General features: G+C 41.8%; 1 protein-coding gene across 1 annotated transcript; it reads left to right on the forward strand.

Moving 5' to 3' along the window:
- The first annotated feature begins 1,364 nt into the window (after positions 1–1,364).
- On the forward strand, positions 1,365–21,078 carry SMAP2 (small ArfGAP2). Its single transcript, XM_075264644.1, has 10 exons — positions 1,365–1,497; positions 6,264–6,397; positions 6,495–6,580; positions 9,356–9,434; positions 10,913–10,996; positions 12,687–12,768; positions 13,242–13,348; positions 13,590–13,752; positions 19,477–19,793; positions 19,933–21,078. Exons 1-10 carry the CDS (start codon positions 1,395–1,397, stop codon positions 20,047–20,049), a joined length of 1,272 nt encoding a protein of 423 aa, XP_075120745.1. The 5' UTR covers positions 1,365–1,394; the 3' UTR covers positions 20,050–21,078.
- Positions 21,079–26,163: the final 5,085 nt, after the last annotated feature.

Below are 26,163 nucleotides of genomic sequence, written 5' to 3' on the forward strand. Positions count from 1 at the left end.
ATAGCCTTTCTTAAAGAGGACCTTTCACCGATTTGGGGACAGGCAGTTCTATATACTGTTGGAAAGCCGACAGTGCACTGAATTCAGCACACTGTCGGCTTTCCTGATCTATGCCCAGGTGAAGAGCTTTCGGTCCCAGTACCGTAGCGCTTTACAGTCAGAAGGGTTTTCCTGACAGTCTGTCAGGAACGTCCTTCTCCATAGAAGTGCCTATCGCGCTATACAGTGTGAGCGTTCCTCCTCGCTCACACTGTACAGCGCGATAGGCACTGCTGTTGTCAAGGACGTTCCTGACAGACTGTCAGGAACGCCCTTCTGACTGTAAAGAGATACGGTACCGGCACCAATAGCTCTTTACCCGGGCACAGATTGGGAAAGCCGACAGTGCGCTGAATTTAGCGCACTGTCGGCTTTCCAGCAGTATATAGAACTGCCTGTGCCCAAACCCATGAAATGTCCTCTTTAAAGGGGTATTCCCACATCGCATACTCACCAGTCTTTGTTGCTGTAAATTCTTCTTTCTTCCGGCTTTGTTGCGTCATTGGTGGGCGGGGTTACATATGCAAAGCCAGTTGGCCCTGCCGCTGGCCCTGTGTGCACGCTCATAGACCAGTCTAGCCTTCACAATGCGAATACAGACCCGGCATCCGCCTCTCTCTATTACAGCGGATGCCGGGTCTGTATTCGCATTGTGAAGGCTAGACTGGTCTATGAGCGTGCACACAGGGCCAGTGGCATCTCGCCGCTTGGCTTTGCATATGTGAATACAGACCCGGCATCCGCTGTAATAGAGAGGTGGATGCCGGGGAGTGTAGACGCCGGCACAGATGCCTGCAACATCGCTATGCTCCTGCCAGCAGCGGCAGAAGCGATGCTGTTATTCCGCTCCTCCGCCCCTTAAAAAACGGGTTTCTAATGATAGAATCAATTTAAAAAGTCTAACACTTCTGCCACAACAGACAGTTTCACCCTGTGAAGGGCTCTCACTGATTGACACCTCTGGATATAGTGAATATATATATATATATATATATATATATATATATATATATATATATATATATATATTATAATAATCAATCAGCTATAAACCAGAAATACACTTGTCCTGCTACAGCCAGCAACTACTACCACTGAGACGTCATATATCTGCACCCCAGTTCTCTTTGCAACGGGATTTAATGTTGCCAAGTGACGTCACCGTCCATTTTGCCTTGTGGGCGTCAAGAGCCCTCCTTCCTATTGGCTGAGCTGCTTATTCTGCGCCGAGAGTGAGCAAGGAGTGGGCGCGGCTTAGTGACGTATACACTGTCGAAAGCGACGGTAGGAGTCGACCCGGAAACAGGAACTGAGAGCCGCGGCACGGGGAGGCCATCTTACTGTCTCCCGGGAAGATGACCGGGAAGTCTGTTCGGGACGTGGAGCGGTACCAGGCCGTGCTTTCTGAGCTGCTGCTGAGGGAAGAGAACAAATTCTGTGCCGACTGCCAGGCTAAAGGTATTTGACCAGACTGGCTTATTTGGATATCCTATGCGGATACCGGGCACTCCCTTATGTACCCCAAGTGCCTTGACAGGATAGTGGAGGCTGTGACTGGCAGTACAGGGATTTGTATGGATGGTTCCCTATGTGGGCACTCTTCCTATAGTCCGGTCTATTGGCATGTTTCTTACACGTTGGGGCAGGGCTCATCCTAGGAGACAGGATGCTAGTATGCACTGAGCTATTTCTGTCTGTCCTCTATGGATGCTTATGACGTTCTCATAAGCCTCATTTTAGTCGCTGGGTGAGTGGTCTGATTGGCTCGTAAGATCTAGCCTCTAGTCGGGGGTGTCATGGAGCTGATTACATTTCTCACCTAACTATGATTTCGGTAATAAAAGGGAGAGATTTTGATCTGGAGCTGTTTGTAGGTGTGAAAATAGTGATGTAATTCATTCAGAAATATGGTTATGCGCCAAGAAATTCTTTGGCGCATATGTTGGTTCCAAATGTGGAACCAATATTGATGGTTGAGTCTAGAATGGAGTGGTTTAAATCAGGTGTATTGTGGAACCAGTAGGTGGTGCTGTCTCCGCCTGCCAGCCCATCGCAGCTAGCGCACCCCGAGTCTTTGCATTTTCAGGTGTTGCCTCTTCTATGTGCTACCCTAACCCACCTGGTATGATATGGATAGAGCAGGGGGTGCAGCACATCATACCAGGCAGCACTTGCTTTTACCCATAGATGATCAGCTGTTATCATGGGAGGAAGCTGTTGGTGACAGAACCTGTGGCTAGCCGCCCATAGGTTACACTGTTTCTTATTCTGCTACATTCATGTTTGCTTATAGTGTACCACTACTCACTGATTTAATGATATGTGAAATAATTCAGATACTTCATCTGGTTTTACTGTATGATGTTGAAATGTGATATGTGTTTGTTTTTGTATGTGTGTTGACTATCCCATGGCTGTTGCATAGCTTTAGCTCCCAATCTCTTGTAGGATGCTACAGCATTCACGGAGTTGCTATGCTTGATACGTAGTTAGAGACCATTGTGTTAGTGGGTTCTACAGTCTCTTAGCTGATCAAATCCCTGATAGGCTATACGCTGTGAGAAGTTTACTGCTGGAGAATAAGAATAAAGGTCACGGCAGCTTAATTTTAGTCCGTTGCTCTGATGTGGTATAGGATCAGAATAACAAACTGAATAACTATTAGAATGATGTATACAGAATGAAGAGGGCTGGGCAATAAATTGCAAGTCGCTCAATTAATAGATGGGAACTTGCTTGCTATTCATTTATTTTTTTTTGTCCTGTCTCACACTGCCATTGACTGAAAGATATATCACTTACTGTACACTATCTATTCAGGATTGACAATATGACTTTTATTTATTTTCCTTATATAGTGCCATCTTATTCCATAGTGCTTTACAGAGATATTGTCAACACTGTCCTATATAGGGCTCACAATCTAAACTCCCTACAGTATGTCGTTGGAGTCTGGGAGGAAACCTATTCGAACACTGGGGAGAACATATAGACTCCATGCTAGAGTGCTAATATACTGTACAGTACCATGGAATTAATGGTGCTATATAAATAAACAATAATAACTACCAAAAACCAAAATTCAGAGGAATGGTGTACCATCTAAATAGGGGGTGCGATATGTAAAAATTGTATTGTCCTATAAATAATCGTTTGGTAATTGTAGGCATTGTAAAATATTCAATTAATCATGATTTTGAGTTCAATCTAATTGCCCAGCCCTACAGAGAAAGAACATACTGTCTGTCTCCGTACCATTCACCTTGACTTAAAAAACAAAAACCTTTCTTCCTTCGTTTGTATACTTCTTTGCTTCAAAGGTATTTATTAAAATCTATCATAAATACAAAACACATAGTCAGTGTAGAAAGGCGAGACAAGGCATACAAAATGCCAGAGAAATGTGACAAAACCATGTAATCTGTGGCTTTAGCACAGGGGTAGGGAACGTACGGCTCTCCAGTTGTTGCAAAACTACAACTCCCAGCATGTATACTTGCTCTGCTGTTCTTGTAACTCCAATGGAAGTGAATGGAGCATGTTGGGAGTTGTAGTTTCACAGCAGCTGGAGAGCCGAAGGTTCCCTACCCCTGCTTTAGCAGATGCTGGGATTGAGTGGGCAGCTGACTTTGAGGTCCAAAAATGGGCTTGTCATTGGCCAGGGCTATAAGAGTTGACTCTAACGCGACCATTTGCGGGCCGTCCAGCTTGTTTGCATACTTTTTAGATGGAAGATAAAGTCCCACATACAAGACTTTTATCTTCTATCCAAAACAATAACAAACGAGAAAAAAAAAAATCTACCGTCTTGTTTTTTACGCTATAGTGCTTGCTTTTTGAGTCCATTGTGAGAAAAGCGCATTGCAAATGTTTCTTGTAGTAAATCATGACTGGTGCAGACAGAATGCGCTCCATCCTTATCCATCATGCTATTAGTTTAAAGCCTATTCTTCTGCTGTTATCTCTGATCAGAGCAGCGGACTGAAATTAAACTGATCTTGGTCTAAATTTTTGGATTTTTTTGATGAACGCCTATGACCACTCTTGTTGCCTTTCTACCTGTGAAATGATTTCTTTGTGATTCTGTATTTTTGAGCTGTTTGTGTTCAGGCAGTTGCTTAGTATTAAATGCTACTGATGCCATTGCCAGCTGTCCATTCCCCTTTGCAGATCCAGAAGTGTTACCCATCTGGATGGTGACGCAGCATTCTAGTACTCTCATGCCTGCTCCGCAGCCCTGAACTGGTTATGTAACTGCAGCAGTGTGCTTCCATATCATACGTCCTATAGTTTATCCAAACTGCTAATGTAAACTCATGTAGCAGAGTATAAAATCTCCATTTCCCTATTAAGATGAATCTGTCACAGAACATAGAAGTGAGAGCAGAGTGTGGTTTACCAGCATTATCCCACGGGGAACACATTTGCTGGGAAATGATACATCCGGTGAATCACCGCCTGTGGATAGGAAGAGAAATCCTTGATCATGCAGTGTCCTTCAGAAAACCTTAGTGTTTTGCAGTCATGTCTTCTTTATCAGTGGTAATCTGGCTCTGACTGCAGTATCAGACAACATTTGTTGACAGTATACACAACTTGTACATCCTTGCTGAAGGCAGCAAGAGCTCCTGAGCCTTTATTATAGTTTAACCCTTTCACCGATTATACACCTTAAGAAGCTACATGTCTTGGTGGTTTCATTTGCCGGTATCTCAGTACCTTGATGGGTTTCGTAGTATATATTTTGTACAGTTTCATTTGAAAATGGCACCTGGTGCTTAGTAAGACCCTGTCAGCTCATAATATTTAGTATGGGAGGAAATCCACGCAAACACGGGCAGAACATACTAACTCCTTGCAGGTGTTGTTCCTGGCAGGATTTGAACCCAGGACTCCAGCGCTGCAAGGCTGCAGTGCTAACCACTGAGCCACCGTGTTGCCCCCACTGACATTTTATTTTACAGTCATTTATTTGGAAACAGTCAGATTGCATAACTACTGAGGTAGGCAATCTGACTGTTTCCAAATAAATGACTGTTGTGTATTGCCCAATCTTGCCACTTCTGTGTAAGAAAATTGAGGAAGATGTCGAATGTACTTTGACTTTGTTGTGATTTTTGTTGTTTTGTTCTTAAGAGTTGTGTACTTATTATAGAGGTTTTCTGTGGGTCTTGATCACTGGGGTTGTTATGTTGATCTATGTCTCCTCCTCCATGTCAGTAAGTCTGTAGGTAGCATTTTCAGCACACACATATATTCTTTTTTTTTTTTTGTTTATTTGTTTGTTTTTTTTAAATACATCACTTCGGATAACTTGTGTAAAGTAGATATCTTGAGGAGGTTTTGTATCCATTCTCATGCTGTACGTCTACAGCCAGGCAAGGGGGAGGTATATAGTCTGACCTAGTTCTTTTATTGGCCAAGGAAGACCTCAGAAATGCACAAGTAAATAAACCCGTTGCTACACACATCAACTATTTTGAAGAACATAGTATAAAGTCTGAGCATGTTTTCTGTGATGTGCCTCATAATACATTTTCCTTTTGAAAGGGGTCGTCTAGTCAAAGACAACTTTTATTGACAATGAGACGCCCTGTGTTGAAAAGCTGAGCGACCCACTTGTGGAAGCTCTACGAAAATAACCTGTCTGCAGAATAGCTGTCTCCCCTGCAGCCAGGTCTAGAAGTGGAGTATTACATGGCAGCCAGTTTGATCATAGGCCAGCTATTTAATACAAGGGCCGCTTGTGTGTGAGGATGCAGTAAACAAGCGCACGAGTGTCAGGAAATCATGTGAAGTACATCATGGAGAGCTTTGACCTACCTTTCCTTTGCAAGTCAATCCATATTTGTGACCTTATACACTCACAATAGTCAGATGATGGATGAGCAGGATATGCCCTAGGAATATAGACTCTTTCCTGATCCCCAGTTCCAGAACAGGCTGAGCCGAATTGTGATACGTTTGCAGATCACTTGTGCTGATGTGGATGCTTTTCTTTCTGTTCCTTTCCTTCCCCTTGTTTCTGTAACTACAATTATTGCTATACCTGTAAAATATCTTATTTCCTCTATATAACACAGGGACAAATAAGAATAGGTCAGATGAAGGGGGAGGTTTATCTTTCCTCAAAACTAGGAGGAACATGGCAATGTATATGCATGAACAAGTTTGTTTTTTCAATTATGTATTCAAATTTAGTTATTTAATATGTCTCTCACCAGGACCAAGATGGGCTTCTTGGAATATTGGGGTTTTTGTGTGCATCCGCTGTGCAGGTGTCCACAGGAACCTTGGAGTTCACATCTCACGGGTGAAATCTGTGAATTTGGACCAGTGGACACAGGAACAGATACAGGTATAGAGAAGCCACTGTCTTGAAAAAATAAATGTCTATAAATAAAACCTATGGCCCTTTTGTGTTAGTTACTCTAACTTTTTTTTTCTCTGTTCAGTGTATGGAAGAGATGGGAAATGGGAAAGCCAAACGACTGTATGAAGCATTCTTGCCAGATAGTTTTATCCGACCACAGACAGATCAGTATCCTTTCACTCTGAAGGTCTCATTGGAAGATGCTTGTAGTCTTGAATTTATTTCTCTTTTCTCTGCACAAATTCTTTTTGGGTACTATACAGTATAAAATATTTGCCCTGCTAATGGTTGCATTAGATTTCAGTTTGGGGAAATCAGAAATATGTCCATGTGTGCTGCACCACTGGTAAACCTATTCTTAAAAGCCAAGTTATATCTTCAAGGGAGTAATCCCATCTCATGGATCCTATTCAAACTTTTATCTTAAATGGATATTCCCATGAACATAGACAAAGACAGCTCAAAGTTAGTTGTTGTTCACTGGCTGTGAAGTCACAGATCCCTTCCACTGAAGCTTCTGTTTGGCCTCAGCCACATGTGAACGCGAAGCTGGGACTTACCGCACACATCAACGCGGGACCGAGAAGAACAGTCCCATGCTGATGTGCGTAGGGAGGCACTGGAGCACCGTGGAAAGGTGAGTATTTACCGTAATTTTTTTTTTTTTTTCCCACTGCCCCCCGGCCTATTTAGAATTTAAACGGGTCGTCTATTTGTGATGGACAACCCCATTGAACGTTTTAAAGATTTACTCTGTTCGTCTTAGTGGTGGCAGACTGTTGTCTTTATTTAGCTTATTTGTATGGCGCCATCATATTCCGCAGCACTTTTACAGACATTGTGTTCACTGTCCCACATAGGGCTCACATTCTACATTCCCCCTCTGTATGTTGTCTTGGTCGTTTTCTAACAGCTATGACCATGAACCGGAACTTTCAAAACAAGGTTTTCTTATTATGGCCATATTATCTTCTTGCGCATGCACTGTTCTTGTCTAATAATCTGTATACAATAACTCAGAAATCTAAATATAGTTTGTGTTTACCTTACTTGACCCCCTTCAAATTGCCACCATAGTGCTGTAGGTGAAGTGACATGCTTCAATATCATAACTTCAATATCTGTTATAGTCTTGTGGATGCCCACAAGACACTTTCTTTATATACAGATAAGTTGCATGGAGCACAGGGGGGGCATTCCCAGAGATCTCTACGCACAGCTCTCTCAGTTGAAAACACACCCCTGTATGCTTTGTTCTACCCCTTGGTCAGTGGGAAATGAAAGTCCCATGTGGTGTCATCACCTGCTCAGTTCCAACTGGCTCTTTGATGGCCATCCGTTTGGTAACAAATGATGGTTAGATATAGGATATCTGTATACACGCATAACACGTAACAGAAGTATATCAATAAGATATAGAAGATAAGAATAACTGTGTAGTTTACAACAATTAGATTAGGTTGGTGGACTGGGCAGAATATCAAGAAGTGGAGAAGACAGGAGGATGGTTGAAATCATGAGATGTAAACACACTTTTAAACACAATCTTAAAGAAGGATATGCATACATGTCTGAAGTTGGTATACAATTATATATCATGCTTCTTTTGTGAAAAGATCACATCATATATTGTTTGACAACGCGCACCAATATAGTGCAGTATTGAAAACACATAGATGGAATAAGATTCACTGATGAATGGCCTCTTACCTTCTGGTGTTGTGATATGTCATAACATCACAACAGCATATATAATAGGTCCAAACGATAAGGTGGCAGCAGCTATTAGCGACCTATCAGATATACTACTAACTGGTTTCATTTGCACTTGAGAAAGGGCTCGGCACGAAACGTGTTGTGCTTGATACTTAAATACATTTGCTGAAGAATTCCTGTGAATTTTTGGGATGTGCACGCTCCCACTCCTCTTAACCTGACTGGTTTAGACCTTGAGGGACTTTGTACTGTTAAAAACCCAGGTAGCACACTGACCTAGCCCATGTTCGTCTGTAATGCCTATAATAAAACAATTGAAACCTGCATGATAAATATCAAAGCTACTTCCACCAATACATTAACAAATAAACAGTATATAAATACCAACAGGCTTATGCGAGAGGAGTAAACACTATGAGTTTGTATAAATGTGTATTTCTTCTTGCACATAGGCAAGCACATCCATAGGCTTAGGCCCCATTCACATGACAAAATGTGCTGTTCGATGTGCAAGTACCTTCCAATACAGCAGGTCCTATTCTGCTCCATGTCATCTGAACACAACATACTGGAAGCCCCCATAGGAGGGAATGCACTATGATGTCGTCTGTATGCATTCTGTTACTAAATCGCATCCAAGTCTGCTTGCACAATTGGTTGTATGCATTAGTCCTGACAGATCAGACTTATGCCATATGAGTGTCCTTTTGGAATGCTTCTTGGTGGCATGACTGGCTGTTCTTTTAATGCCACAGCCCATGGCAAATGCTATAGTGCACTGCTATACATGGATGGCATATGCTATTGTACACTGCTATATTGTTGTATACATTATGTTTTTATGTTCAGTGTAGGCATCAACAGATGACATTGAACATAATTCATAAGTGAGATATAAACACAGCAAAACCATGGAATCAGTATTCAGGACTACAGAAAAAAAAATATACAAGCAAGACAATAGTGGCTAGTTTGTGAATTTTCCTTTTACCCCATACTCTTCTGCAGCTGTCTTGGAGAATCATCTAATAAGAAGCCCCAGGGTATTATCAGTGGTGCCATCCTCTTAAGCTATGCTGAATCTTGATCAAACGGAGTTTGTATAGTTTGTTGTTAGGATTGGGGATTTTTTTTTTTTTTTTTTTTAAATTGTGCCAATGCATAAACTTGTCAGGTTTAAATTCCTGTGTTTTGTATGGTTATTTTTCCTTCATGTAACTTCTGTAGAGCTGTAGAATCATTTATTAGAGACAAATATGAAAAGAAAAAGTACATGGATCGCAGTGTAGACATCAGCGCATTCAGAGTAAGTATTCCTGTGTTTTTCTGCTCCTGTCAGGAGCTGCTGCCAGCCAATGGAGAACATTGATCAACCCTATTTAGACGTTTTTTTCTATTGGATAATGCTGAGCCCCCACGTTGCAGAAACACTGCTTTCTTTGGCTTAAAAAGCGCAGTAAAGTCTGCAATAAAGTCACGAGTGGCTTGAAAAGGATGGAAAATATATAGGAAGGACGTACACTTCTACCTTCTACCCAATCCAATCCTGGCTTTGGCTCAAAAAAAACGCATGCATATAAAAGCTGCATTTCCGTAACGTGGAGCTTCAGCCTTAGAGTTTGTTCACACTAGCGCTTGTATTCCATCCGGATGGAGTCCGCATTGACACCCCCCAGACGGAATACAATCGCAATTGGAAGCGATGTGCTGTCAAAGCACACGGACCCCATAGACTATAATGGGCTCGGTGTGCTTGCCATGCACTGCCCGCACGAATCATTCAACCCAGGAAGTATTTTTGCTATGACTGACTACATGCACAGACATTGTGTTTTACCAAGGAAGGGTCTATGGGATACATGTAAAACAGCTCACGATGTATTTTATTAGATTGAGTAGTTTTGCATGTAATTGTATGGAATTAAGTTGAAAACACTTCTGCTCAACTTGCTTTATCAAGCTGACTACTGTCGGGAAAAACTTTTTAACCAGTTAAACTACTCCAGTTAAAAGCAAATTTTTTGGCTAAGTTCACATCTGTTAATTCGTTAAAAGTTGTGAACAAAAAAAAATCCTGTATACAAAACCTTTTAATCCATCAAAATGAAAACTGGAACAGAAGCCCATTCGACCAGGTTATAGTTAGTGGGATCTTTTGTGCTCCATTGTTGTCCATAATTTGAAAGCGCACTCTTCAAACCCCCCCCCCCCCCCATCAACTCCAGTTCTTTGCATCTTTTAATACAGTAGTTGCTCCACTAATTCCAGCACAGTTGGAATGTTTTCTCTAGCTCCCACCATTCCTGAGCAATCTGTACAGTTTTAGTACCTGGTCTTGGGCAGGAGCAGATGAAGGGGTCTGATTCTGTACTCTGTCTGTTCTAAGGCAGAAAGTGTTAGTGTTACAGAGCTCAGAATCAAACCCCTTCATGAGATCACCATCTTGACCCTCATTACAATACAGAGCCTCATTGGCATATTGGGCAGTAAAACTGTTCTGATTGCTTGGAGACAGTTTCTTGCTTATCTAAGCTTCCCTTTTTTATGTCTACGGTTTCTGAATAAAACTTGTTCATATGCCCTAATTAGACATATGTATAGGGGTTGTTTTCTTCAGTTAACCCCTTCTACCTACACTGCCAGGTACGCTATAGCCTGTGTAAATCTTGAGGTGAAAGTGTTTGCCCGTGTTGTTTTATGTGTGTGTGTGTAGGGGAGGGGGGTTATGTTTCTTTTTTGTTTTGTTTTGGTTTTTTTAATAATCTTAAATGTCTCTTCAAACAGAAAGAGAGAGAAACTAAGTGGAAGAAATCGGAATCTGCACCTGAAATAAAATCGGAGCCTGTCATATTTGAGAAGGTTAAGTTGGTAAGTTCTTGTTTTTTGTTTTTTCTTCTGTTGCTGTATGGCCTATTATTAACTCGGTAATACAGTGCATCAGCTATGCTTCTATTAAAAGAGTGGTTCAGGGAGGGAAAAAATATTGTGTGAAAGAGAATTTGTTGTTACGGTTGTATAATCTTAATCCACCTCCTGGTAATGGGTCAATGAACGTATCTTCTACAAAGGGGCACACCTAGGTTACCTAGTGGTCAAGTATTAATTCATGTTACTCTGCTTTAAAAATTAGTTTCTTAGATCAATGCTTAAAGGGATTCTACCACTAAAACACTTTTTTTTCTAGTTACCACGTCGGAATAGCCTTTAAAAAGGCTATTCGTCTCCTACCTTTGGAAGTGCTCTCCGCCGCGCCGTTCGTTCAAAATACCGGTTTGTACCGGTATGCTAATTAGTTCTCTCGCAGCAATGGGGGCGTCCCCATCGTAGGAGCAGCGATGGGGGCGTCCCCATCGTAGGAGCAGCGATGGGGGCGTCCCCATTGCAGCTCGAAAACCGACCGCAGCGCCGCCTCTCTGGTCTTCGGTGTCCTCCCCTTGCTTCTTCAGCGTACTGTCGGACGCCTGCGCAGTACGCTCTGTTCGGCGAAGATTGCCGAACGTACTGCGCATGCGCAAAATTGCGGTCCCAGCCATAGTGCGGGCACCGCACTTTCGCGCATGCGCAGTACGTTCGGCAAGCTTCGCCGAACAGAGAGCATACTGCGCAGGCGTCCGACAGACGCTGAAGAGGCAAGGGGAGGACACCGAAGACCAGAGAGGCGGCGCTGCGGTCGGTTTTCGAGCTGCAATGGGGACGCCCCCATCGCTGCTCCTGTGATGGGGACGCCCCCATCGCTGCGAGAGAACTAATTAGCATACCGATACAAACCGGTATTTTGAACGAACGGCGCGGCGGAGAGCACTTCCACAGGTAAGAGACGAATAGCCTTTTTAAAGGCTATTCCGACGTGGTAACTAGAGAAAAAAAAGTGTTTTAGTGGTAGAATCCCTTTAAGATTGTATATTTTTGTAAGTTACTTATTGCTTTTCTAGCTTGCCTGTAGTCATACACATTTCGGCAATGGGTGTCTGTTAGGACAGAAGTGCGACCATTAGTGAGTTTCGCTCTGTAAACGTGCGAATTAAAATATGGGCTCAAAATGGTAAAATAACAAACTAACGCACGCAACCCACTCCATTATACTTGTCTGTCTTCCTGTCTGGTTATTCTGGGCAGACATCAAGAAGAGGAATAGGATACGGAGAGAAAGACAGGTATGACGGGGTGGAGTGGGGGGTCAGTTAGTATTGGTGATAATCCGTTTCCAGAAACTGTATGTGATCAGCAAATCTGAAAATGTTTTGTTTTTGTTTTTTTTTTATTTATTTTTGTAAGTTAGAAATTTAGAGAGAGAGTTTTATCCCAGATATGGATGAGCACTGATGGAGAGACTGTATCAGTAAAGTAAGCCTATTGCAAAGCTTACTATTTTAAATTTACATGGATATTTCTAAATCCCAGGTATCCTTTTACGTTGTCTCTTTAATGAAATACCTACATAAATACAGACTACCATTGTGATAATTATAGTATATGATATGTGAGTTAAATACATATATCTGCACATACACATAATTTATCACCTGGTTTTAAAAAGTTTTTTTAATTTTTCTTCTAGCCTCATAGGAAGGATGACACTCATCTTGCTAAAAGCTCTCCACAAAGAACGTCAGAGCCAGTCATGGACCTCCTTGGCCTTGGTGAGATGGCTTTTCATTACAGGGGGTCATTTGCATCTCTATGCCCTGGATGTAATACTGGAAGATCTTTACTTGAGATCCCTCTACTGGTCATGGAGAAGTGCCTTTCTGTAAAGGATATCTTAATAATTTACCTATCATGTGGGAAAGGAATTATCCGTCTTGTGTGTTCTGTTAGCCAATTTTATTTTCTAATATTATACATTTATGTAGCAACCTAGACATTTACTATTTATTACTGTTTAGATGTCTAAAATATAAAGTATCAAGATATAACCTACTTATTCTGTTTGCAGGATGCTTGTTTTATTCAGATGAGCGGTGCTAAGCATATTCATTTATGAGCCTCTAGAATCACTATGTGCTAGGTTATTGCTAACCATATCTTGCACCCCTAGAAAGTTTAATATATATATATATATATATATATATATATATATATATATATATATATTTTTATAATGTTGTTTTAGATGCTCCAGTGGCTACTGCTGTTTCCAATGGAAAGTCGAGTACCAGCTTGGAAAAGGAGCTAGACCTTTTTGGCTCTACTTGCTTGGCAGGTGCAAAAAATAGCCAGGTAAACTTTTGGCATGATGTGTTATCTAATCAGTGCATTATATATTTTATTAAGGGTCTAGCTAAGACCGAAACTATATGACATCGACAATTACATTGTATAACATGTTAAGGGTCTAGCTAAGACTGAAACTATATAACATCGACAATTACATTATGGCCTACAAAGTCCAGAAGCACCTTCACTTATGATATTGTCTATTATCTATCTAAACCCTGTTTTCCGGTTGTTATTCCAACAGACTGTCAGCTCCATGCCAGTAACTGGCTCAGGATCTGTCCCAGAGAATCTTAACCTGTTTCCAGAATCTGGTGGCAAAGCAGAAGAAGGTACAAAGAAGCAACTTTCAAAGGACTCCATCCTCTCTCTGTACGGGCCTCAGACTCCACAGATTCCAGCTCAAGGTCTGAATTTGACTAGTGAACAAATTGTAGTATATTTCTGATGGGTATCAGATTGCTCCTCCATCTTGGTCAGGGGTTGGAGGGTCACTGCATGTGAGCATCGCCATTCTGTACCTTGGTCAGATATTTATGGCATCAACTTGATATAGTATCTTGAATAACAAAGCCCCTGTCATTTTGGACAGATTTTGTAGCTTTGAGAGATTTCATGTAGAAATTGTTATTATGTCTCCAATTATTAAAAGCAACAAAAAAAAAAAAAAAATTAGAACTGAGTAGTACAGGTGAAAGTAAACTTTGTAATATATTTTATTTAACAAATAGTTACTTTTTACATATTAGTATGTGGAGTTCTAGAGATAAGAGGCAATAAATCAGTTAACATCCTCTTCATCGCCCTACCATCTCCATGGAGCTGTGTTTGTGAGCAGAATAGGAATAAGGCTAATAAGGAGGAGGAAAGCAGCCTCATAAGTGGGCAAGGAAACAAATTTCCTTAAAGGGGTGTCTGGGATAAATAGAAAATCAATCCCTAAACTAAACTCCCTCCCCCTGCCTAACTTCTAATTGACTTTATTTAAAAAACAAAAAATCTATATTTACTGATATACCTGGGGCGGTCACATTTTCTGGTTAAATAGTGACATTCCGTTTCCAGAAACGAAGCATTACCAAAACTCCCCTGCCCCCGTCCCTTACATACTTGCCCATCTTCATTCTTCTGGCACCAAGCGCCACTTCCTCTGCTTCTGTTGGCGCATGCGCAATAGAGCTTTATTGTAGAGTATCCGGCAGAAGTGAAGAGCGCATAACACGCATGTGCAAGAAGTCCAGAGAAGAAGATGCCGACTGGCCGAAGACTCTGATCTTCAGGACACAGAGGAAAAGTAAATATGATTGTGGAGGGGGGTGTATTTTGGTGCAATTATTAACCCTTTAATAATTGCAGCAATAAAATACCCTTTTTAAAAAAAACTAAATATTTATTTACACTCACCGTCCACTTTATTAGGTACACCTGTCCAACTGCTCGTTAACACTTAATTTCTAATCAGCCAATCACATGGCGGCAACTCAGTGCATTTAGGCATGTAGACATGGTCAAGACAATCTCCTGCAGTTCAAACCGAGCATCAGTATGGGGAAGAAAGGTGATTTGAGTGCCTTTGAACGTGGCATGGTTGTTGGTGCCAGAAGGGCTGGTCTGAGTATTTCAGAAACTGCTGATCTACTGGGATTTTCACGCACAACCATCTCTAGGGTTTACAGAGAATGGTCCGAAAAAGAAAAAACATCCAGTGAGCGGCAGTTCTGTGGGCGGAAATGCGTGGTTGATGCCAGAGGTCAGAGGAGAATGGCCAGACTGGTTCGAGCTGATAGAAAGGCAACAGTGACTCAAATAGCCACCTGTTACAACCAAGGTAGCCAGAAGAGCATCTCTGAACGCACAGTACGTCGAACTTTGAGGCAGATGGGCTACAGCAGCAGAAGACCACACCGGGTGCCACTCCTTTCAGCTAAGAACAGGAAACTGAGGCTACAATTTGCACAAGCTCATCGAAATTGGACAATTAAAGATTGGAAAAACGTTGCCTGGTCTGATGAGTCTCGATTTCTGCTGCGACATTCGGATGGTAGGGTCAGAATTTGGCATCAACAACATGAAAGCATGGATCCATCCTGCCTTGTATCAACGGTTCAGGCTGGTGGTGGTGGTGTCATGGTGTGGGGAATATTTTCTTGGCACTCTTTGGGCCCCTTGGTACCAATTGAGCATCGTTGCAACGCCAAAGCCTACCTGAGTATTGTTGCTGACCATGTCCATCCCTTTATGACCACAATGTACCCAACATCTGATGGCTACTTTCAGCAGGATAATGCGCCATGTCATAAAGCTGGAATCATCTCAGACTGGTTTCTTGAACATGACAATGAGTTCACTGTACTCCAATGGCCTCCACGGTCACCAGATCTCAATCCAATAGAGCATCTTTGGGATGTGGTGGAACGGGAGATTCGCATCATGGATGTGCAGCCGACAAATCTGCAACTGTGTGATGCCATCATGTCAATATGGACCAAAATCTCTGAGGAATGCTTCCAGCACCTTGTTGTATCTATGCCACGAAGAATTGAGGCAGTTCTGAAGGCAAAAGGGGGTCCAACCCGTTACTAGCATGGTGTACCTAATAAAGTGGCCGGTGAGTGTATTTTGCCTGGAAAACTCCTTTAACAACTACAGTACCAGGCCAATTTTTCTGGTTCTGGACCAGACTTATTTATTTATTTATTTTTTCTCGTATGTGTGGTTTTGTGGTCTAGAACATTTATATCATTTTATCATATCTCTAAGTAAAATTGTCTGTTTTTCACATTTTATTTTTTTTCATTTTAATTTAATAGCACAAAGTGCTACCAAATTTTTTTTTAAAATATAGTTTTTCCTCTTGTTACGGTAATTATTTTATGTATTGTTGTTAGGGGTGGGGCTAGAACCTGTGATGTGGGCGTGGTATTGGCTTTTTTTTATTTATTATTTTACTTTCATCTTTATTTTCCACTTCTCAATTCATTTGCTTTTTTTTTTTTTTTTTTGGGGGGGGGGGGTAGGGGGACACTAATTTTCCCTGTGACTGGGGCTGATACATACCTCACTTAGAAGAGGAATTCAGCCTCTTGCCCATGACTGTAGAGCTTTACCCCCAGCTCTAACAGTCTCTGATCCCCGGCAGGTCAGAGGGAAGCCGCATCATGGCTGCTCCCATAGATTTGTATACAGTGTTCACAGCATTCAGGAAGGCAAGGATAGTAATAAACAGTCTCTGCCTTTTCAAAGTCTTATATTCACCTGTACTATTCATTTATGAAATGTTGATTATAATTGGAGGTAAACTTTTAAATCTAGCCGTATACATTAGAAACATAAATGAGGCCAATTCTTCACAAAGGTGTGGAAAGAAAATAGAATTCAACAACCCAAAAAGATTTCCCACACATATATACAGTAAAATAAAGTTTATTAATATTTACTAAAAACAGTAACATGACAGACAATATAAGGGGGAATGTAAATACATAAAAGCACTAGCGTACCATTACACCGGGTAATATCAAAAATTGGGCAAAAAATGACTAGTATCATATAAAGCCGTAGCATTATACATTAAAGAGGACCTTTCACCATATCCGGGCACATGCAGTGTTATATACTGCTGGAAAGCTGACAGTGCGCTGAATTCAGCGCACTGTCGGCTGTCCCGATCTGTGCCCGGTGTGAAGAGCTTACAGCCCGGTACCGTAGCTCTTCTATGGTCAGAAGGGCGTTTCTGACCATTAGCCAGGAACGTCCTTCTGCCTCGCGGCGCCTATCGCGCTGTGCTGTGGAGCGGGGAGGAATGCCCCCTCCCTCTGCTCACACAGCTCGTCCATAGACGAGCATTATCAGGAGAGGGAGGGGGGAGTTCCTCCCCGCTCCACAGCACAGCGCGATTGGCGCCGCGAGGCAGAAGGACGTTCCTGGCTAATGGTCAGAAACGCCCTTCTGACTGTAAAGCGCTACGGTACCGGGACCGATAGCGCTTTACACCGGGCACAGATCGGGAAAGCCGACAGTGCGCTGAATTCAGCGCACTGTCAGCTTTCTGGCAGTATATAACACTGCCTGTGCCCAGACATGGTGAAAGGTCCTCTTTAAAGAGGACCTTTCATGTCTTCAGGCACATGCGGTTTTACATACTGCTAGAAAGCAGACAGTGCACTGAATTCAGGCTTTCCCATTATGTGCCCCGGGGCTTGAAATATTGGTGCTGTTACTAATGTCTGACCACTGTCAGAAGGACGTTCATCACAGTCCAGCTGGGCTGTGAGGAACGCCCCCTCCCTCTGACAGTACTCATCCATAGCCCTACACCAGGGGTCTCAAACTCAACTCAGCATGTGGGCCGCAGAGCAAGATCCCAGCCAGTCGGCGGGCCGCACCGCGGCAAATTTAGCTCCACCCACTTTTATGTTGACTCCGCCCATTCATTTTTCATGTGCCCCCACACTGTATAATCCTCCTACAGTCACCCGTAAACTATATGTCCCCCCTCCATCTTTCCCCCAGTTACATATACACCCTTCATCTGCCCCCAGATTCATGTCCCCCCATCTCTGCCCTCAGATTCATGTCCCCCCATCTCTGCCCCCAGATTCATGTCCCTCCATTTCTTCCCCAGTGTCATGCCGTTCTCCCCCCTCCCTTCGTCTGCCCCCAGTGTCATGAGCCCCTTCATTCCACCTCAATGTTTAAAGAGGACCTTCCACCATTTTGCCCACAGGCAGTTCTATATACTGCCGGAAAGATGACAGTGCGCTGAGTTCAGCACACTGTCGGCTTTCCCGATGTGGGCCCGGTGTAAAGAGCTTACGGTCCGGTACTGTAGCTCTTCTATGGTCAGAAGAGCGTCTCTGACACTCAGTCAGAGACGTCCTTCTTCACAGCACAGCCAATCGCGCTGTGCTGTGAGAGCCGGGAGGAACGCCCCCTCCCTCTGCTCGCAGTACTCGTCCAGAGACGAGCATTATCAGGGAGGGAGGGGGCGTTCCTCCCGGCTCTCACAGCACAGCGCGATTGGCTGTGCTGTGAAGAAGGACGTCTCTGACTGAGTGTCAGAGACGCTCTTCTGACCATAGAAGAGCTACGGTACCGGACCGTAAGCTCTTCACACTGGGCCCAGATCAGGAAAGCCGACAGTGTGCTGAACTCAGCGCACTGTCAGCTTTCCGGCAGTATATAAAACTGCCTGTGGGCAAAATGGTGAAACGTCCGGATTTAACTTGGATCTGGCGTCCCTAGGCTTGTGCGGGCCGCACAAAATTGTTCGTGGGGCCGCGAGTTTGAGACCCCTGCCCTACACTGTCAGAGGGGGCATTCCTTACCACCCAGCAACGATGCTAAGCTGTTAAGAACTCCCCCCCCCCCCCCCCCCCCCCCCAGTGCAGGGCTATGGACAAGTACAGTCAGGTGGGGCATTCCTCACAGCTCTGTGTCTTCACTAAGCGGTAATGAGTGCCCCCTCTGACAGTACACAGCTATGGACAAGTACTGTCAGGGAGGGCATTTCTCACATCCCAGCTAGACTGTCAGGAATGCTCTTGTGACAGTGGACAAATATCAGTGCCATTATAACAGCACTGATCGCTCCAGGGTATATAAAACCACATGTACCTGAGGCCATGAAAGGTCCTCTTTAAAGGGGTATTCCTGTTTCATGAGTTTTGTTTTTAAAAATTCTTTTGAAGCATGGTTGAAAAGCAATGTCTGACTTTCACTTGTTCATTTTCATAGAATTTTTATTTATTATTACTTTGGTCAGATTCAAGTTATTTCTGTGACGATTGTGGTTTTTTCTTTCATTAAACGAGGCATACTAATAATTTTGTCCACGTGTCTATGCCCAAGAAGGTAATTCATTTACCAGAATGAAATCATGGCTGGATTTCAGACCACAGAAAGTTCCTCTATTCTTAGTCGTATCCATTGGCAACTGATAAACACAAAAGACTGTCACCACTAACTTAGAGAAATCTTTAAAACTACATAAATTTTAATTACTTGTAAAAATGTTTAGTTATGATCTTTACATTTAAATATGTTTATTTTCGTGAGAATACCCTTTATAAGAATGTTTTTACTCATAAATCAGTCATAACTAACCCAGCACTTCTCGATTTCTTGTGTAGGGGCTGTTTTCATGGCACCAGCACAAATGCCATACCCAAGTGCTTACACTGGCTTTCCAGCAGTACCTTCTCCTAGTGGTGTTATGGGTGGTATGATGGCTTCGCCCCTTGGAATCATGACTCAACCAGCACACCCAGGAGTAGTTACTCCTATGGCTGTTCCAGCTGGATATGTGGGTGGAATGCAGGCAGCAGTGATGGGTGTCCCGAATGGCATGATGGCACAACATGCAGGCTATGTAACAGGAATGGGAGCTGTGGCGCAGCCAATGTATGGCATACAACCAGGACAACAATTACAGTGGAATGTCGCTCAGGTAACACTTATATGAATATTCTCTATAGACCCACAAGCAGAATGTGTGTGTGGTTTTGTTGTTTTTCTGTTTGTTTTGCTTTTCAGTGTGCATGTATATGTTATTAAATCTGTGGGGGGGTTGTTTTTTTGTCATTTAGGTGTCCCAACAGATGGCGGGGATGACCTTTTTTGGTGTAGGAGGCATGACTGGATATGGACAGCCTACAGCTAACCAGGGACCTAACCAGACCCTTAGCTCTCCAATGTGGAAATGAAAATCAATGAACTCCTTTACCTGTGAACTCTTCCTCCCCTCCCTTCTCCAGCCAAGCTGGTCCTTCTCTGGTGGTAAATGAACATCTTCATTCACCCAAGTCTTTCTGACGTTCACTCCACTTATATTCTTCGATGATTCAGTCTTTCCCATACTTTTATAGGGACACACTGGTCCTTTTAAATCTACCATTACCAGTATATTTTAGTGTAGGATTATATGAATTTCTGAAAATCTTCACCAGACATATTTATAGATGAGCTACACACATCATAATATGAAGATCCAAAACAAGGATTTGGTATGTTCGGATGATAAGAAACGGGTGTGCTGCTACCAGCTGAATATCAATGGGCGCATGCCTCAAGAGACCTGTTACAATTCTACACCAGCAAGCCTCTTCAGGTCTGCAGCTAGTCTGTGTATATCACCTTTTCCCTGTACAGCAACTGGAATAGGATGGCATTAATATATGTTTTTTTTCCCTCATTCTTCTGGTGTCAGATATAGGAATGTGCTTACGTAACTTAGGTTTCCTCCTTTCTCCATGTATACCTTTTTTTTTTTTTTTTTTTTTCTATGAGAGGGTTTCTATAAAAGTGGAGTAATTAAGTAGATAGAAGTTAATATAATCTTAATATAGTTCACACCTAATGTGTTCTATAAAATATTATTACTAGAGATGAGCAAATAGCATGCAAAACTCTAGATTCGAATACCACGCTCCCATAGGAATGAATGGAAGCGGCCGAACACCAAGGGGTTAGGCGCCGGCTGCTTCCATTCATTTCTGTGGAGCGAGGTATTTGAAACTAGAGTTTCGAATGCTATTCGCTCATCTCTAATTATTACATTTAAGAGTCATCAGCTGAAAGGGTTACTCTACAATAATATCACTTACATGCTTCATCAGTGGGTGTTTCAGTGCTGGGACCCCGCCGATCATAAGAACAGGAATCCCATGTCCCTCATTTGGATGCCGGAGCATGCAGCCTTCGTGGTTCTGACCAAGATAGTCAAACAAAGTAGATGCCTATTTGTGGTCAGTTCCATAGTTTGACTGTTTATCCATTCAGATGAGTACCTGGGACCACCATTCTCATGATGTGTGGGCGTACCTGTACTCATACCCCCAGCAATTATGCATATCCTCTATCCTGGGGAGAAGTTATGATAGAGAGACAACCCCTATAGATAGACATGAATAATTTAGATTTTTTAAGCAACATTATAATGTCTATTTTTTTCTTTTGACAGCAATATTTTATTTGTAAAGTTAGTTTCTATTACAACATATATTCAGTTTGGAATACTTGTTAAACCTCTATCTATTCTTGGCTAGAGTTTTGGAAAAGATATCAAAACCACATCCACTTTGAAACTCTTTAGATTATTTAGTAATATAAGGACATGTACATCTCCACTCCTATTACACCCACCCACCCATTAGATTAAGTACCCTAAAGGATTTTACGTTTTCTGCTGCTGCTGAGCGCAACTAAAGTAGTATGTCCGTTCTGTCATGTTGGCGTGCAATGTGCAAGAATTAAGTTATGGCAGGGAAGGGTTAAACTGGAGTGTCCTAGTCGGAAATGAATGGCATACACTAAACTAGTCATTCTAGGTGTTCAGTGTATCCATTACATAATTTGGGGACATTGTAATGTGGACTAATAACATCTTCTATAGGTTCAGCTATGGGTCATGCATTATTGTAACACTTTTTTTTTATTGTTTTTCTGTTTCTTAGTAGTGTTCTAATGGAATTTGGTGCTCTTCCTATCCATTCCTATGGGAAGCTTTCTTATTAGGCCCTCTAATAGCTAGTCTTGTCTGTTGTTATATATTATACTTGCACATTAATTGCTGTACTTGGATATGTGGGCATGATCATACTTGGGAAGAGAAAGGTTTGCTTTAATATTCTACATGAGCACATTATGTGATGGGTTTGTCTGCACTCTAGATGTGTGCGGGACAGAGCTGGTTCTCATTTGTTTGTGAGGATCCTGTAGAGCTATGTATACATAGTTCTCTTGAGACTCAAAATTTGGTATGGTGATTCATAGCCTTCTGTATATTCAGAACAGCCGTATGCACTGATTTTTTTTATTTTGTTTTTTTAATGTTTTAAATATATATTCTATTGTAATTATAATATAATACATTTAGACCTTCGGAGAATATGAGCTGTTTCAGTTTTCCTTTAATGATTACAGCTTTTTTTATTCTCTTTTCCTGTTATCTGCGAATCACTGCACTTTAGTAGTGATTTAGTAGTTCACTTTAGTAGTGCTGATACACATTGCAGTACCCTGTACATGAACTATAAGGGTGTGCCCAAGCTTTTTTTTTTTTTCTCCTCTCTCCCTTCTGTTTATCTTCATAGTAGACACATGCAGTTACCTTGTCTTATGTACGCACCTGCCTTTACTGGTGGGTATATGTTCAGTTTCAGCACATGTTTTTCTGATGTAGTTTCAAGGCTAACACCAGGAGTGGATTCAGAAATAAGGCGTATCACTTGTCCTTAATACTGTCAGTCTCTCTGTACCATCCAGTGCCCAGGCAGCCATTGCTTTCACATCTGTTAGGGGGTGCTCACACTACCCGAAATTGCAGGATAAACAGCTTGGGGATAGCTTGCCGGCGGTCTGTTTAAAAATCCATTAGTTTCAAAGAGTTTTTAAAGCAAACCGTTGGTGTCCGTATGCAGTCTCTCCACCGTGAAACCGTTTTTTTTTTGTTTTTTTTTTTGCACAGACACAAATTCCTGCATGTCCAAGTTTGTCTTCGTGCTAAAAAAAAAACAACCCTGTTTTACCATGGAGTAGCTGCATACGAATACCAGCGGGTTGCTTTAAAACCCCATTGAAGTAAATGGGTTTTTGAACTGACTGCCGGCAAGCCGCCAAGATGTTTTTCCTGCAATTTCAGCAGAATCGTGGACAGCGTCACAATTGTGAACATTTCCTAAGTGACAAACTTATTAATTCAAGGCTATATCTCATTACTGAGGGGGTGACACACTATGTACCTGGATGCAGTCACAGGAGCTGTCTCTAATAAAATAAGTCACTAATAAAAGTAAGTATCCAAAGTATCACAAAAGAGGAAAAAAAAGGGGTCCTGGTGCCTCAGTCATATTGGTGAGTGGTAATGGTAGGCAGTAGGTACTCTCCTATGTACTGAGCAAATTTAGTACCTGCTGCTCACCACAGTGACCACTCAACCAAGGAATTCAAGGAAAAATCATTAAAAAAAACTGGGATAGAAACTGAGCAATGCTCAACAAGATAATAAATATCACTGATGGCATTGAATAAATAGTTCCAATTTATTAGTTCCACTTGGATATACAGGTAAAAGGCAACTTGTTTTGACGCAGTACTAGTGTCTTCTTCAGGCCAACAAAGTAGGACAATTTGGAGCAGAAACTGACCTGTTGTATAGATTTGCAATGCAAAGAGGGGAAGTCGGCAGGTTTCCTGATTAAAATCTGCGACAAAAAAGTTGAGAATCTGCACCGTGTCAGTCCTCTGAGTCCTTTAGGATTGGAAATGAGTCATTCTGTGGATACTCCAGTTTTCCTCAGATTTCCCTGTTTCCATAGCTATGCAGTACAAACAAGTCACTCCTGTACTATGTCCCATCAGCTTTGAAAAGCAGAGGTTTTTTGTAGCTTGATAAAAGTATTCAGTTTCTGAATCTTTCACCCTTGAGTGACTTGTGTGGGTCATTAAAAAGTTTTTATAATTTTCAATGAACCCCCATGTGCAGAGCTGGTCTGCTTGTACTAAACTAGCAGTGAATGTAACTGTGGCTAGACATACCAGGGTTGATTTGTATGAGCCATAACATAACCCGATTGTACTTGGCACACAACTGCCTCTGTCCTTGTTCTATATCTTGTTACTAAAATCAAGTAACTTTTTTTTTTTCCCCCTTGTTTCTAAGCAGAGTACAAGACTTGCAGGTGTTATGTCATATTAGGCTGATACTTGACTGTTTGCATGATGGTTTCACAAGAAAAGCAGGGTTTTTAGCATGTCCGTCCTCTAGAATACTGTTTTGTTTTTGGGTTTTTTTGTAGTGTATTGTTTGGTAATCAGCTGAACCAAATTCCTTCAGACAAAAGGACTCCATTTACCATATGTGCTGGGAAATAAATACATATTATGAATGTGAAATATTTGCACTTTCTGTAGCTTTAACATATATGTTTATATTTTGCTAACGTGTGTTTTTTTTTTTTTGTTTTTTCTTTGTTTTGTGTGCAACTTGTCAGTTTTCTTCTGGCAATGGAAGAGTTAAAGGAAATTTTTAATTTAACCTATCTTACAAGGAGCATTTAAGTTATAAACACATCTAATGGAGATAATCTTACAGGTATATAAAAATATTTTTGTTCTGTCAGTGTCTGAATTTATACTTTACAAATGTTTATATTAATTTTTTGTAACAATGATTGTAAGGCAAAATATGGTTTGTGTATTTGATTCTTGTTCATTTGAAGGTGGATATCATATACAGAGGCAGCTACACATCTGTGTATATGTACATTCCGAATTAAAATGGTCATTAAACATTAAAATTGATTAGTGTTTGGTTTTGTTTCATTAGTTTAACCCCTTCCTGCTCCATGACATAATAGTACATCACAGCATGTATATAGTTCACGCTCAGCTCAGAACTCTTAAGGCACTGTAATGCCGTGGGCACAGAAGCTGTACCTATGGCATTACATCCTGCTGCGGCATTAACCTCCTGGATGCCGTGATTGCTATTGATCCATGTGGTCTGGGCCATGGCCTCCTGAATTCTTATGCACAGTTCCCATAGGAGCTACTATGTGATGTTCAGCAATACAGTGTATTGCAGGACATTGCACTGGGGATCTGAGATCCCAGCTTCAAGTCCCCTTGTGGGACATGTAAAAAGTGAAAACACACACACACTTATAGTAAAAACATTTAAAAAAACAAAAAAACTCCTTTTGTAATTAAAAAAAAAAAAAAAAGGTTGTAAAGAAAAACAAACATGTTGGGTATCCCCTCATGTATACAAGTCCCTACTATGCAAAAATAGTTATTTATCCTGTATGGTGAATGCCATAAAAAAGAAAACTCCAAAAAACGCAATGCGCAAATTAACATATTATGGGCACTTTGCTTTCCTCAAAAAATAACAAAGTGATCAAAAAGTCATATGTACCAAACATTGGTACCAATAAAAACTTCTCCGTCAACAATACAGTAAAAAAAGGTTATAGATGACCCCAGGAAAATCCTTCATTTTCAAAAAAAAATAAATTATTTGTAAAATGTAAATATGGTAATTGGACAAAGCTGCCATGTCATTTTTAATGCAGAATGAACGCTGTAAAAAAACCAAAAAATTGTTATTTCACATATTTTTGATAGTCTAAACCAGGGGTCCTCAAACTGCGGTCCACTGAGGACATTTATTCGGCCTGCCGCATGTGGCCCGTACGCCGCTGCCTGGATCGCTCACTAACGGGAAATCCGATTCCCCGATAGTGAGCGGATCGCTGTTTTTAGTTCTATGTGCAAATGTACGTAGAACTGAAAGCTGTCATTGTAGTCCAACACAGGCGCGATGATGTCATTGCTCCTGCAGTCTGAAGGAGGAGGACGCGCGGCGGTGGCTCTTCATGGGTAAGTATGATAAAGTGTTGTTTGTACTGAGGAGCATATAATACAGTGAGGGGGTACTGAGGAGTGTATAATACAGGGGGGGGGGGCGTACTGAGGAGTGTATAATATAGTGGGGTGTACTGAGGATCGTATAATACGTGGGGGGGGACGGCGTACTGAGGAGCGTATAATACAGTGAAGTGGGGAGGCGTACAATACAGTGGTGTTGGGGGTGTACAGAGGAGCAGATAATGCTGGGGGGGGGGGGCTACTGTGGAGCATATAATCTTACACTTTTTTTAAACTATATTTTGGCCCTCCAGTGGTCTGGCTCCCTGTTAAAGAAAAAAAAAAAGGGTGAGGACCCCTGGTCTAAACCCTGTTGATTCCATTTAGGTTGTGTTTCACCTGCAATGTTTTTCCACTAAATAGCAGCACCCAGTTCACTGCATCACTGC

This window comes from Leptodactylus fuscus, chromosome 2, assembly GCF_031893055.1.
Source record: "Leptodactylus fuscus isolate aLepFus1 chromosome 2, aLepFus1.hap2, whole genome shotgun sequence".
Classification (NCBI taxonomy): Eukaryota; Metazoa; Chordata; class Amphibia; order Anura; family Leptodactylidae; genus Leptodactylus; species Leptodactylus fuscus.

Bases quoted from the DNA above. Each gene is read 5' to 3' on its own strand.
- SMAP2 (XM_075264644.1), top strand. From the start codon at position 1,395: ATGACCGGGAAGTCTGTTCGGGACGTGGAGCGGTACCAGGCCGTGCTT. The intron at 1,498-6,263 runs GTATTTGACCAG...GTCTCTCACCAG, and splicing joins TGCCGACTGCCAGGCTAAAG to GACCAAGATGGGCTTCTTGG. The intron at 9,435-10,912 runs GTAAGTATTCCT...CTCTTCAAACAG, and splicing joins TAGACATCAGCGCATTCAGA to AAAGAGAGAGAAACTAAGTG.